Source organism: Schistocerca nitens, chromosome 4 (assembly GCF_023898315.1).
Source record: "Schistocerca nitens isolate TAMUIC-IGC-003100 chromosome 4, iqSchNite1.1, whole genome shotgun sequence".
Taxonomy (NCBI): Eukaryota; Metazoa; Arthropoda; class Insecta; order Orthoptera; family Acrididae; genus Schistocerca; species Schistocerca nitens.
This window is the reverse complement of record NC_064617.1, coordinates 471,517,903-471,533,606: the sequence shown is the minus strand read 5'-3', so window position 1 is coordinate 471,533,606 and position 15,704 is coordinate 471,517,903. Positions and strand designations below refer to the sequence as shown.

General features: G+C 43.5%; 1 protein-coding gene across 2 annotated transcripts in view; it reads right to left on the bottom strand.

Moving 5' to 3' along the window:
- The window catches only part of LOC126251800 (juvenile hormone esterase-like), a 362,809-nt gene that overhangs the window by 309,346 nt on the left and 37,759 nt on the right, over positions 1–15,704 (bottom strand). Inside the window, exon 4 of one of the 2 annotated variants that reach the window (XM_049952437.1) lies at positions 5,223–5,408. The exons of the other annotated variant lie outside the window; for it this stretch is intronic. Coding sequence (XP_049808394.1) covers positions 5,223–5,408 — 186 coding nt within the window. The remainder of the gene's footprint in view (positions 1–5,222; positions 5,409–15,704) is intronic. 2 annotated transcript variants of the gene reach the window in all.

Here is a 15,704-nt window from a genome sequence, read left to right as displayed (position 1 = left end):
TTCTGCGCCGACGAGGACCATGGAATTCTTTACACCACATATCCAGTATGGTAGCCAGTCCATTGTGGTGAGGCTGCCATGTACCCTGTTGGTTGTAGCCCCCTGACTACACAGGGATCGCTTTGCTGATGCCAGCGCTTTTAACTCCCCACATATGCCAAGGCGTAGATGCCCGTCACCCTGGGTCATCGGGACTCCCGACAATACACATCCTGCCAGGTGGCCTTTGCTGTGGCTGGGTGGCGCCTGTGGGGTGGGCCCCTGGTCGGAGTGGTTGGCATCAGGGCGTATGACGCGCGATGAAGCGTACCACATCATCACTTGCTGGTGATCGAACGCCAGCAGTCTCTAAGCGTTCCGAGTCTTAGTACAATGCAAGGAAGTATGATCCTAAACCGTTCCCCTCTCTGGCCACACCATGAAAGGAATGCCAGGCTAAGGATGGCAGCGAACCTTATTTGCCCCGGTACCTCATATGTATGAGAACTGATGGGGACTCCTTTGTCTCGATGAAGCCTCAGTTTTTTGTAGAGCATTTAGAGGACACGTTTGCGGAGGTGGAAGGCTTCTCCAAAATTCGTTCAGTCTTGATAAAAAAGGCTTCCTCGCTTGTGACAAGCTGAGGGATGTTTCAGTTGCCATAAGAGCTTAAATATGATCCAGGATATTATATTCCACAGGGACCTTCTTTTGCAGTTTGACGACGAGTTGCGCGCCAGCTTAGAACGGCGAGGAGTTCATTTCGTCTGGCGCATCCATCAGCGTCCGAGGAATATTCAGGTTGCCACCGGTGCCTTCATCTTGGGCTTTGAGGGGGGACACATTACCCGAGAAGGTCAAGGTGATGGTCTACCACTGTGATGTGAAGCCCTATATCCCTCCCCAATGTGGTGCTTTAAATGCTGGAAGTTCGGCCATATGTCTTCGCGCCGGCCGCGGTGGCCGAGCGATTCTAGGCGCTGCAGTCCGGAACCGCGCGACTTCTACAGTCGCAGGTTCGAATCCTGCCTTGGGCATGGATGTGTGTGATGTCCTTAGGTTAGTTAGGTTTAAGTAGTTCTAAGTTCTAAGGGACTGATGACCTCAGACGTTAAGTCCCATAGTGCTCAGAGCCATTTGAACAATTTTTATGTCTTCGCGCTGTACTTACAGCATCGCAGGTCGAGATTGTGGACGTCCATCCCATCCCAATACTCCATGCGCGTCGCCTCCCATCTGTGTCAACTGCGGAGACCATAATTCCCCTTGAAACTTCCTGGCAGATTAAAACTGTGTGCCGGACCGAGACTGGAACTCGGGACCTTTGCTTTTCGCGGGCAAGTAGGAGACGAGGTACTGGCAGAAGTAAAGCTGTGAGGATGGGGCGTGAGTCATGCTCGGGTAGGTCAGTTGGTAGAGCACTTGCCCGCAAAAGTCAAAGGTCCCGAGTTCGAGTCTCGGTCCGGTACACAGTTTTAATCTGCCACGAAGTTTCATATCAACACACACTCCGCTGCAGAGTGAAAATCTCATTCTGGAATCATTCCCCTTGCTCACCAGATTGCAGGATTTTACAGCGAGAAAGGAAAATCATGAAATTCAAGACCCTGGACCGACTGACCACACTGAGGCTAGAGGAAATTTGAATGCCTACATCCTGTGGTTATGACCTCTTCTGCCGCCACTATGAGAACAGTTGTAGCCCCATCAGTTCCCCGAGTTCCAGTCTGCTCTGATAGCTGGAAGACTAGATCTGCCCTCTTAATAGTAGGGGAAACTTTGTGTTGCTCCCACACCAACTACCTTCAGCTCCTCTCCCAGGTTTCTGCTAGTGGGAAAGATGACAACTGCCACTGGCTGAAGTGCCCAAAAGCAGCTGGTTGTAGAGTTTCACGATCATCTTCAGTCCCGGAGACAGGATCAGTGAAGCCCTCCCAGCCAGAGAAACCCAAGGATCAGCGAGAGAAATCCAGAAAGAAGACCCCCAGGAGCAAGGGAATTGCGATGACACCCACACCACCGCTGCCTACAAGCTCTGCGTCTGAGGACCTAGATCTCGCCAGACCCTCAGACACAATGGACGTAACATGTTCAGGATATAAGTTGGTGGCAGCAGGTGACCCTGAGGCGTAGACTGCCTCATTGAGTGTTTCATGCCATCCCAGTCTCACGATCACGTCATCCTCCTGTGGAATTGCGGTGGTTTTTCCCTTTACCTAGCTGAGCTATGGCAACTGTTAAGTCTTACACCTGCTCTCTGCATTGCCCTCCAGGAAACCTGGTTCCCGGCAATGCAGACCCCTGCCCTTCTCGGCTACAGGGGATATTACAAGAAGCATAGCGAATATAATAGTCAGGTTGAGTTTGTGTTTATGTCCTGAACTTGGTATGTAGTGAACCAGTCCCCCTTCAAACTCCTCTTGAAGCTGTGTTTGTCAGGATACGTACGACACAGGAAATAACTGTTTGCAACGTATATCTCAAGACTAATCTTGAACGAACGAACTGTGACAGAAGCCCGAACAACAGGGGACTGACGTACTAGGACATGCATTGAAACTATGAAGTAGTGGATTGATAGTGGCTAGGCACTAGCCGAAATCTAGATTTGCTTAATAAGACCTGAAATGAGAGGACGACTGATTGCTGTGCTCCATCATTTTGAAAGTCTTATCACAGTCGTTGAGTGCATACACATTCCTACTGTAAGGAAACTTGATGAGCATTAATCGTCCCAGTATTGTCGACCAAGTGCAGCAGGCGTGGAACTCCATCCCACAAACTGACATCTGCCACCTGTGCAACATAACGCATACACGTTTGCATGCTTGCATTCTGGCGGTTACACAGGTTATTTATGTACCAGCATTTCACATTTGCAATGTCTTACGTTCCGCTTACATTAACTTGCAATGTTAATCACTTAAATATGTTATCTAAAAATGTATTCCCGAAATTTAATTAGTCTACATCAATTATTTTTGATGTTGTGATTTTTTCCGTCAGTGTACTAGTTTTCTGAAATTAAAAGAGTGAATATTAACAACGATGTATAGATCAATCCTTCTAATTCTTGTATATAACAACTGAAAATATCGAGCACATGAATGGTAAAGGAAACAAAGAAGAGAATAAATTGGCTTGAGTTCATTCGGGAAATTTAATATCTTATTCTTCGTCCCTTCTTTTTTCCTCGTTTATTAGGCATATGCCTGACTGGTTCTCAGTGCATCTGTTGTTCGTGGTTACTTATTATTTGATCTCTTCTCCTCGTCCTATGTATTGACATTTTCCCTATTGCTGGAGGATTCAATACAATTTTAGACATTCAATTTTCACACTTTCTTGTGAGATGACCTCTCTGTGTTTCTATAGTCCTTGACCTGTTCATTCTTTTTTTAAGCTCTAATTCTTGTTTGATTGTTGTATTCCTAATCACATCAGTATATACCAGCTGCTTTCCTTGAAAACCCTGTCTTATTTGAGAACAGAGTTTTAATGAACCTAAAACGAATGTCTGTAAATAGTGTGTAGATTCCGTTTTAACATTGTGGAGTTCCAATTCATTGTGGAGGCCATTCATAAACTGAGAGACGCCAAAGGGGCAGAGCAAACGAGTGTTTTGAATAACTGAAAGGAACAAAACACGTGTAAATTAGTGAGAGGAAAGGCAGTGGTAGAGGACGTAGCGATCACGAGTATGATGTCACGGAACACTGACCTGATTTACTGAACTATGATTCGATTAAAGTTGAAATAATCGAAATAAGAAACACTGTTGAAACCCTTTACAAATCATAACTGTGTGCGGCTCAGGGATTCGAACGCAGGACCTTGTCTTTCACTGGCATTGTACTAACTGACCGAGCTATCCAGGCTATCAAGAATCTAGATTGACGTCGACTTGACGGAAGGTGAAGGAGTGACGACAGCAAACAATAAAACCGTAAGTGTAAGCGCTTAGTAAGAGAATGCAATAGCAAGGAGGGGAAATACTAGGGGCGTTCAGTAAGTAGTGCAAGACTTTCTTTCTGGAAGCAGGTTGGTTTTATACAGAATTCCAATGTACCATACTGACTACAAAATCTTATTTTTCAAAATAATTTCCGTCCAATGCGACGTCCTTACGCCACCTTACTGGGTGGACTTGTACGTACACATGGTACCACACTTGCTGCATACATAACCTCCACATCATCCGCGTACTGCTTTTCCCGGAGAGCATCCTTTATTAGGTCAAACAGAGGAGGTCGGATGGTGTGTAGTTAGCGAGGAACCCAGCGTGCACACACCTTTGAGTCCGTTTGTGCATCGAGGTGTTTGATTGTGATCCGTGGATCACTTCGACTGGGAGTGTCCCCCCTTCTCAACACTGCAAGAGTCACAAGTGCGTGCGGCTGGCCGGCACGCGAGAGACCGGACAGGTGTGCGCGACCTTGTTGCGATGACGACAGAGGCCTCACCCAACGACTCACTGTGCTTTATTAATGCCAGGTCTCCGTAGACATTCTACAAGTGCCGATGAATATCTGCGATGCTCTGGTGTTCTGCCAAAAGAAACCGGATGACAGCTCTCTGCTTGGAACTCTTCTCCGTTACAAACTCCATTTTGAAGGCTACATGCAGCACCGTCAAGCACAGGAACTTCATGAAACTGTAGCAGCTGAAGTGGGAATATTCCACGATGTCCCAAAACAAATTCTGCATTTTTTTCAACCGAAATTGGACGAGAAAAGAATGTGTTGCATTACTTATTGTAGAACTTTATGCTGGATTGCTAATCGCAGCCGGCCGCTGTGGCCGAGTGGTTCTAGGTGCTTCAGTCCGGAACCACGCGTCTGCTACGGTCGCAGGTTCGAATCCTGCCTCGGGCATGGTTGTGTGTGATGTCCTTAGGTTAGTTAGGTTTAAGTAGTTCTAGGGGACTGATGACCTCAGATGTTAAGTTCCATAGTGCTTAGAGCCATTGGAACCATTTACTAATCGCATTCTGGAAGTGGCTTTTATATTGCAGTGGTTGAAGAATGACTGATGACGACATACGTGTTTGTATTCGAAACTTACCGTAACTGGAAACTTTTCTCATACGTAGTGCCCCATCTCCTTATATCTTCAAGGAAATTTAAATACTGGCTGTTATAAAGTGTAGCATGTAGAAACATGTGAATTTGAATTTTGAAGAGGCTAGAGAATATTGAATCGTTGAAAGACAAATAACAAAACAAATGACATAGCGTAGCTACCTGCCGACAAAGGCGCGACCAGGTGGAAGGAGACGGCCATGCCCCCAGCACTCTGTCCGAACGGCGTCACCAGCTCGGGGTCTCCTCCGAAGCTAGCGATGTTGCGCTGCACCCAGCTGAGTGCCAATTGCTGATCCTTGAGGCCAGCGTTGCCAGGGACGACCTCATCTCCCGTACTGAGGAAACCTACAACGAGTGTCTGTTACACTGTGCGAACGGTACGTTATGTTCCTGTAATCATGCTTTACTGGTAGTGCATTTAATGTACAATTATGAACTCAAATTCTCAAAGCAAGAGCTGATTTTGTAGTATGTTTATATTATTTCTGTTACTAACGGTATTTATAACTCGTATTTGCAACTACTAGAAAATGCGTATCTATATCATCATACGCATTGTGTTTTATTGATTTAAATCGTGATCAATGGTGTGAAATAACCATATTTAAAATTGTTTTACTTTCTAGATCGTTACATAAGATATTGAGCATGCATGGATGTTTTTGGCCTCAACTTTTCGCAGGGACAACGTAAACAAACATTAATGGTGCTGTCTTTCATCGTATTTTACTTCTAGGAATGTGTAGTGCTGTAAACGGACGAGATGTTGGAGCTACAGTCATCTTGTCTTTTTGACTTCAATGCACTCTCTCCCATCAGCCAAAACATTATGACCACTGCCCAGCTCGAAGATGGATGCTTCCTGGTGGCGTTTCGGGCACGTGACGCGCTAGCAAAAGTATTTAAGCGGAGCGGACTCGGACGAGTGATCAGCCTAGCAAAGATATGGGCTGCAAATGGGGAGATCCATTATGATAACTGTCTCTGACAAAGGCAGAGTACTTTTACGCAGAACCTGTGAACGAGTAAAACGGCGAATCTGGTCGAATGTTCACGTGCTACTGTCGTGAGCATCTACGGAAAGAGGTAGAAGGACAGTGAAACAAACACTAGGCAATAAAAGGTTGGACGTCCATGAGTCTACACAGAACTTGGGCTTCCAAGGCTTGTCTGTTGTGTAAAGTAGGATAGAGGGTGATCTGCGGCATCTCTGCCGAAAGAGCACAATGCTGGTGCACGCACAAGTGTTTCGGAGCACACCGTGCATCTTACGTTGTTGAACACGGAGCTCCGCAACACACCACCCGTACGTGTTCACATGATGAGCCAACGACATCGTCAATTACGACTGCAGTGAGCGCGGGACCACCGGGATGCAAACAGCGATAAATGGAAACGTGTCGGCTCTTCGGGTGAAGCACATTTTTGCTACACTAGGTCGATGGTCGTTTCCACAGACGCCGTCATCAACGTTCAGCGTGCCACAGACGCAGGCTGTTCGTAACAGTTTTATGCTGTGGGAGACATTCTTCTGCGCTTGCTTGGCGGCTGTGGCACTAACCGAAGACACGCTGACAGCGGTGAAACGCCTGCATGCTTGATGTCTTCCCCGACGGCGATGTCATCTTTCACCAGTACAACTGTCCGTGTCTCGGAGCCAGAACCGTGCTACAGCAGTTTGAGGAGCATTATAGTGAAGTCACGTTGACGTACCGGCTACCGGATTCGCCTGATGTAAATCCTATGGAGCCCATCTTGTTCTCTATCGGGCGCCATCACCGCGAACTCAAATCAGTGGCTTGTTATTTACGTGAATTACATGATCTGTGCCTAGACATTTAATGTCACATACTTCCAAAAACCTACCAACAAACTGTCGGATCCCTGAAACGCAGAATCAGTGATGTATTTCACTCCAGAGACAGACAAACGAGCTCTTAAGCAGCTGGTCATAATATTTTGGGTCATCAGTGTATCGTCTACATCTACGTTTACGTGATTACTCTGTAATTTACAATTAAGTGTCTGGCAGAGGGTTCATCGAACGACATTTAAGCTACTTCTCTGCCGTTTCACTCCCGAACAGCGCGCAGGAAAAACGAACACTTGAATCTTTCCGTGCGAGCTATGGTTGCTCTTATTTTATTGTGATGATTATTTCTCCCTTTGATGGTGGTCGTGAACAAAATATTTTCACATTCTGAGGTGTAATTTGGTGATTGAAATTTCATAAGAAGGTCCTGACGCAGCGAGAAAGGCCTTCGTTTTAATGATTGCCTCCCCAATTCGTGCATCATATCTGTGCACCATCTCCCTTATTTCACGATAATACAAAACGGTCTGCCTTAGCGGATCTCAGATTCAAGAGAAGTAAAAATCTAGCTCACAAACAGAAGTTGAACTAAGCGAAAATGAGTATAAGGAGAGCAATGAGAGAAAAGTTCAATGAGTTTGAAAGCAAAACTTTGTCAACTGATCAGAGTAAAAACCCTAAGAGGTTTTGGTCGTATGTAAAATCAGTAAGTGCGTCAAAATAATTTATTCATTCACTCACAGACCATACTGGCGCAGAAGTGGAAGATAACGAATAGAAGGCCGAAATACTGAATTCGGTCTCCCGAAATTTTTTCAACGCGGAAAACTGTAAAAAGGTCTCTCCTTTCAACCGTCGTACGAATGTCGAAAGGGCAAATATTGAAAATCGATCGCGGAATAAAAAACAACTACAATCGCTTAGTAGCGAAAAGACGTCAGGACAAGATGAGATACCTATAAGATTGTACAAAGATTATGCGAAAGAACTTGCTTCCTTCTTGCAGTAATTCATCGCTGATCCTAGTGCAACAAACGGTACCTGCCGACTGGAAGAAAGCGTAGCTCATTCCCGTTTTTAACAATGCCTTAGGACATTATAGACCTACATCGTTGGCGGCAGGCTGTTTTAGAATTATGGAACATGTTTTATCCTCAAGAATTATGCCGTTCTTGGAGAAGGAAAATCTCCTCTATAAAAATCAACATAGATTCCGCAAACAGAGACCCTTCGAAACTCAGCTCGCTCTGATCCTCCATGAGATCCACAGCGCTGTAGACTCAGGTTGATACTGTGTTCCTTGACTTCAGGAAGGCATTTGACACCGTCCTGCACTCCCTTTGAGTGAAGAAAATACGAGCTTATCGAGTATCAGAGCAGATTTGCGACTAGATTCAGGCCTTACTTGCAAACAGAACTCAACATGTCGCTCTTAACGGAACGAAATCGACAGATGCAAAAGTAATTTCCGGAGTACTCCAAGGAAGTGTGATAGGACCATTACTGTTTACAATATGTATAAATAATCTAGGAGAAAGCATCGGATGCTCCCTGAGGCTCTTCGCAGATGATGCGGTTGTCTATAACAAAGTAGCAATGCTAGAAGATAGTAACGATTTGCAGAATGACCTGCAGAGAATTGATGAATGGCGCAGGTTCTGGCAATTGTCCCTGAACGTAAATAAATGCAACATATGGCGCTTACATACCAAAAGAAAGCCACTACTGTATAGCTACACTGTTGATGACAAACCGCTGGAAACTGTATCTGCCGTAAAATATTTGGGAGTAACTATCCATAAAGATTTTAAGTGGAATGATCACATAAAACAAATTGCAGGAAAATCAGATGCCAGACTCAGATTCATAGGAAGAATCTTAAGGAAATATAACTCACCCACGAAGGAAGCGACTTATAACGCGCTTGTTCGACCGAGTTTTGATTATTGTTCATCCATCTGGGATCGCTACCCGGCAGGATTGATAGAAAAGAGAGAGAAGATCGAATAAAGAGGGGCACGTTTCGTGACGGGATCGTTTAGCCGACAAGAGAGCGATTCGCAGATGCTCAACAAACTCCATTGTCAGACGTTACAAGAGAGGCGTTGTGCATCACGGAGGGATTTACTATTGAAATTTCGATAGCGCACTTTCTGGGAAGAGTCGGACAATTCATTACTGCCCCTCCCCCTCCCTTCCACATACGTCATTCTGTTTATCCATGAGAAGAAAATTCGAGAAATTAGAGGCAATACAGAGGCTTACCGACAATCCTTCTTCCCACGCGCTATTCGCGAGTGGAGCAGGGTTGGAGGGCTCAGTTTGTGGTAGAAAAGGTACCATCCAACACACCATTAGGTGGTCTGCTGTGATATAGATATAGAGGTGTGAATGGCGGAGCAGCCAAGTAGATAGAGATGTTCATGTAGATGCAGATGTTGAAGTACATGAGGGAAGTTTTGTTGACCACATGTCTTTGAGTCTTGTAAACCAGGTATGGCCAATAATTCTGAATTCTGTTCAGGTGCAGTGACCACGCCACGCTGAGAGCGGAGAGGATCATGAGCCGTGGGGGGGGGGGGGGGGGGGGGCGGAGGTGTAATGTGAAAGTGCCACATGCGACATGCTGGTTTGTTTCATATTTCTCAAGAAGATAGATCACAAAGTTTAGTAAAAACATAATAAAATTTATGTCTAGTACAAACTATAGGCAGACGGAAAGATGTAGACAGTTTCGCAGACTTTCGTCATTATGTTGTCACGTGATGGTAACTTGTTTAGTTCCGTAGCAGCAAAAAGCCTTTCATGCATATATATATATATATATATATATATATATATATATATATATATATATATATATATATATATATATCGAAACACTGATATCTCGTTTGCAGCCTCGTTATGGAGACGTCGACACTCTTCCTGCAGGAAACAACGTAGAACTCCTGCACAGTTTTAACGTAAAAGAATTTGTCTTTCAAACGTAAGTTACAGTACAAATCGAGCATTTCCATCTGCAACTGCACTGACGCGCTTTCAACTGAAATGATAAACAATCTACAAACAGCTCAAAACAGTTGTGTGACTGGAATGGTCCTTAAGCGCTTAGAAAGCTATTTCTGTAATTCTTTCAACGCCACAGTATGTTGTTCAAATATCGCAGTTTCCTTAACCCCAGTGAACTTAGGTAAATGGACGGTGTTCCTTGTCAGTAGTTGTACCTTTCATAATGGGATTTTCTTCTTAAATACATCCAATTTCGTCATGAAGTCAGAAAAAAGTTGTTTCTCACCTTGCAATGTCGTACTAAGGATAGTCTGCAGTCAACTCTGCTTAAACTATGAAGTCTGCAGTCCATTCCGGATCTTCTAATTTTTGCTCTTGCTTTCTTTTTTCCTTCAGAAATTCAATAATAGCTGGTCTTAAATGGAAGATCGGTCCAGGCACGTCCTTTGACTTAACCAGTGGAATCTGGAGTAATATATAAGGTCTCCTCACTCTTCGCTCAGTACCATCAAAAAATATTGAAACTGACGATAATGTAAGCGACTTCAGAAAACGCATTATTCACACCAACAATTCCATCAGGTGCTCCTTATCTGCATAACTAACACAGAGTGCTTCTTGATGTGCACACCTATGAATCCCGCACAAATCGTCTGTTAGCTCTTTCAACAACAACTAAATCTTTATATTCTTTCCGCATGCCCTTTCACAGCAAATCTGAGGTACCATTCGATTATGCGACTACGTAATAGATACTGGAAGTTCTCATCCTTCTCCCATGAGATTCCATTCATTTTCAAAGGATTCCGATATAGATCGTTAGATTCCACCTTTGTGAACAAACAGCCACTGGAACTGTGAATTTCCTTTATACCATTGAAACGTTTATGTCTTAAGTAAGGTGTGATGTTTATGTCTAACAAAGAATAGTTTTATTAAGTGGTGAGCTGACTGCGTATCTGGTTACGTGTATCTGTATGTTTACCTGAGCCTGTTTTAAACAATCTGTCAATTAGCAAGAAAGCAATACCAGTAAACCCAAAATAATCAAAACCTGTGCGCGATAATGACAAATTAGAGGTAAGTACATTCAGATCTACTCGATCTTACTACGGCCGTCTAAATCTGAATAAGTACAAAAGTGGTCCTTGTGCAAAAAATCTATGAACTGTGTGAACTATATTTCTTACCTCGTATTGGTGTCACCTTGGGTAGCGCGTTATTCTGCTCTCAGCAATATCAAACTAACCACAGTTGCAAAAGCCAAAATGCAATATATTTGACTGAGACACGTTGAGAATTTGTTTAAATAAAAGCGACTTGCAAATGATTGGTTCAAATGGCTCTGAGCACTATGCGACTTAACTTCTGAGGTCATCAGTCGCCTAGAACTTAGAACTAATTAGAACTGTAGCGCCTAGAACCGCGCGGCCATTCCGGCCGGCGACTTGGAAATGAGAGGCGGCACATGATTGGGGAGAATAACTGTAATATCTTATTTGAAAATCTTACTACCATTGTGAAACTGACTTGCAATTGTTAAGCCATATCATAAAAATTACATTTACGCAAACAAATGATCATTACCAAAAATACAATAAAAAAACTTGGGGCTACATATAAAGCTTGTCTCATTCAAATTCGTTCTACAGCAAAAGCGCATAAATACATCGATACTGGTTACCTTATTGTAGATCGATGTAACAATATGTACACAAATTCTTCATCAAAATTCCATAATAATACACCACTGGCCGTTAAAATTGCTACGCCACGAAGATGACGTGCTACAGACGCGAAATTTAACCGACAGGAAGAAGATGCTGTGAAATGCAAATGATTAGCTTTTCAGAGCATTCACACAAGGTTCGCGCCGGTGGCGACACCTACAACGTGTTGACATGAGGAAAGTTTCCAACCTACTTCTCATACACAAACAGCAGTTGACCGGTGTTGCCTGGTGAAACGTTGTTGTGATGCCTCGTGTAAGGAGGAGAAATGCGTACCATTACGTTTCCGACTTTGATAAAGGTCGGATTGTAGCCACTCGCGATTGTGGTTTAACGTATCGCGACATTGCTGCTCGCGTTGGTCGAGATCCAATGACTGTTAGCAGAGTATGGAATCGGTGGGTTCAGGAGGGTAATACGGAACGGCGTGCTGGATCCCAACGGCCTCGTATCACTAGCAGTCGAGATGACAGGCATATTATCCGCATGGCTGTAACCGATCGTGCAGGCACGTCTCTATCCCTGAGTCAACAGATGGGGACGTTTGCAAGACAACAACCATCTGCACGAACAGTTCGACGACGTTTGCAGCAGCATGGACTATCAGCTCAGAGACCATGGCTGCGGTTACCCTTGACGCTGCATCACAGACAGGAGCACCTGCGATGGTGTACTCAACACGAACCTGGGTGCACGAATGGCAAAACGTCATATTTTCAGATGAATCCAAGTTCTGTTTACAGAATCATGATGGTCGCATCCGTGTTTGGCGACATCGCGGTGAACTCCGATTGGAAGCGTGTATTCGTCATCGCCATACCGGCGTATCACCCGGCGTGATGGTATTGGGTGCCATTGCATTGACGGCACTTTGAACAGTGGACGCTACATTTCAGATGTGTTATGACACGTGGCTCTACCCGTCATCCGATCCCTGCGAAACCCTACATTTCAGCAGGATAATGCACTACCGTATGTTGCAGGTCCTGTACGGGTCTTTCTGGATACAAAAAATGTTCGACTGCTGCCCTGGCCAGCGCTTTCTCCAGATCTCTCACTAATTGAAAACGTCTGGTCAATGGTGGCCGAGCAACTGGCTCGTCACAATACAACAGTCACTATTCTTGATGAACTGTGGTATCGTGTTGAAGCTGCATGGGTGGCTGTACCTGTACACGCCATCCAAGCTCTGTTTGACTCAATGCCCACGCGTATCAAGGCCGTTATTACTGCCAGAGGTGGTTGTTCTGGGTACTGATTTCTCAGGATCTATGCACCCAAATTGTGTGAAAATGTAATCACATATCAGTTCTAGTATAATATATTTGTCCAATGAATACCCGTTTATCATCTGCTTTTCTTCTTGGTGTAGCAATTTTAATGGCCAGTAGTGTATTTCTAGCTTTTCCTTAATTTTACTTCATTCTGATTTCTTCCATAAATGATTAATACACAACACTGAAATTATTACACTGAATATTTAATACTAAGCGACTACCCACTCCATAGCATCGCAACAGACACTGCCAGCCTCTGACTCGGAACCCTTGCCACCCCAGAGCAACCACTGCGCTAGCTAACATAAGCTCTTTTTTTTACACATACTCTGCCTCAGCGATAGCACAAGCGTTCTTTCACACGTACATCTTTGTAAACGATATATCGTTTATGCTCTTGGATAATACGTTGAAAGGTCTCTGTTGGATTCCTTTCACGTTAATTTCTTAAATCTGTTGTCATTTACGGCATAAATTCCTCTTCTAAATTTACTGTGGTGTTTCTGACTATCTGGGAGGAGAGTGAGCAGTGGAACGTGTTACTTTTACACATAAACAAGAACGATCTGTCACACTACTACACTTTAAAACACAGTTTATATGTAATTCATGTCACACAGTCTCATAGGGAACCTACATCCGCTTTCTTTTATACACTGTATATGATAAGATACTGTCATCCCCCTTCCCTTCTATGTGAGAGGATGAATGAGCAAATGTATTTCTAGTTGCATGCTGGATGGTAGCAGACAAGCCTGTCTGCTAGAGAACAGTACGACCAACATCGGAACAGGTAGCTACGCTTTCTAAAAGCGGAGAGGTTTCTATTCTTAGTATGTTCCTGTCCGTCCCTTGTCATGTTGGTATAGGGAGCTGCCTCTCTGGTCACTTCCGTTTGTATTTGTTGAGCACGCTCGGTAGCGGGCCAGGGCAGTCTGTCCGTGGCGAGCGTCTGAAGTGGTAAGATCTGCGGCTAAGCGCGTCTCTGCTAAGTCCGTAGGACAATGGATTTCCTAAGTTCAGCCTAACTGAAAATTTAATCACCTTTATTTCAGGTTTGGATCTAAAATATCTAATGTTATCTTAAATTGCAACGCAGTGTATTTCGAGTGTGAAGTTCAGAAAATCTTCCATTAGTTGTTGCTTTGTCACTACTTTGTGAGTAAAGTGGAACCACGTGTTGATCAGTAACTCTTAACTAAGATCATCAATCTTAAATGCGAATGTGTGTGAGATTATGACGTCTCGTCTTGACAATATTTATCAATATAGCAACTTTTCTTTATATTCAACCCACGTGGGGTGTACTTTGTGAGACCAGTACCACGTGCTTATACAATTGTTTGACCCATCAGGTTAATAGTAAGACGATAGTAACCAGTTCGAGGTTTTTCTTTTGTAAATTGCTTTTCGATCTAATTTCTTTTAATTATCAAAATTGGGTCAGGGATTTTCCCTGCCTCGTGATGACTGGGTGTTGTGTGATGTCCTTAGGTTAGTTAGGTTTAAGTAGTTATAAGTTCTAGGGGACTGATGACCATAGATGTTAAGTCCCATAGTGCTCAGAGCCAATTATCAAAATTATTGTGGAGTTACACACTTTGTGTAAACCAAGTTGACCACATGAAGCATGTGGTGTAATCATCAAAGTAGCCCTCAGCTATTCTTTTCGGGAAGATTTCACAGAGAGTTAATATGAATTTATTATTTATTTATTTATGCATTTATTTTACCTGGCAAGATTAGGGCCTTCAGGCCCTCTCTTACACCTAACCAGGCATACTCAGATTCAGCAAATTTCAGTTTCTACAGAACATTAAGGACATATTACATGTTATACAGTATTAATGTTAAGAAAAAAATAGAGATTATAAACGTAGTACAATGATAATTATAACAATCAAAAATTAATTATAACAATCAAGAATAATAATAATAGTAATAATAATAATAATAATAATAATGACTATGTATATGAAAGTAAACATATTTTTCTTTTATGAATGTCAGTCCTATTGCTAGTTGGGAATTTTCTCGTTATATTCTTGCAGCTTGTGAGTTATTCTCATCAAGCAGAGACATAAGACGATAGAATGGGGTGAAAGAGATATAGAAGAGGTAGATAGGTTAGAGGAAGAGAAATAGAATGGTAAAATTCGAAGCTATGATGGAAAGGAGAAAGAAAGAGATGAGAGGGGCCCAACAATGGTGGCTATACCGTCCCTAATATGTAAGTCTTGAGTTCACTCTTGAATGTTGAGTGGTTCCGGATAAGACGCAGATCACAGGGGAGCCCGTTCCATAGTCGTATGGCTGAGATGGAGAATGACATGGAGAAAGATTTTGTGTTATGTAAAGGTACAGCCAAGATGCTAGACGTATCCGATCTGGTATTGCGGTTGTGGAATGATGATAGGTGTTTAATGTGAGAAGATAAGTATTGGGGGCACCAGTGGCTAAGAAATCGATGAAGTAAGCACATCGTGTGGAGATCGCGTGCCTTATGTGGGCATATCCAACCTAGCTGGGAGTATGAAGGACTGATATGATCATACAACCGTATATTGCATACGTATCTAACGCAAGCGTTCATCACTAGCTCGAGGCGTCTCGAATTTTCACTATTTGTGCCGTGTTGAACTACATCACAGTAGTAAAGATTAGGCAAGACTAGCGTTTGGACTAATTTTTGTTTAACATGGGTTGGAAATATTTTTCTAAATTTCTGAATTGCATGTAGGGAGGAGAGCGATTTCCGGCAAGCTGTAACTGTTTGTTCTTCCCAGTTTAGGTGTTCATCCAAGATTAT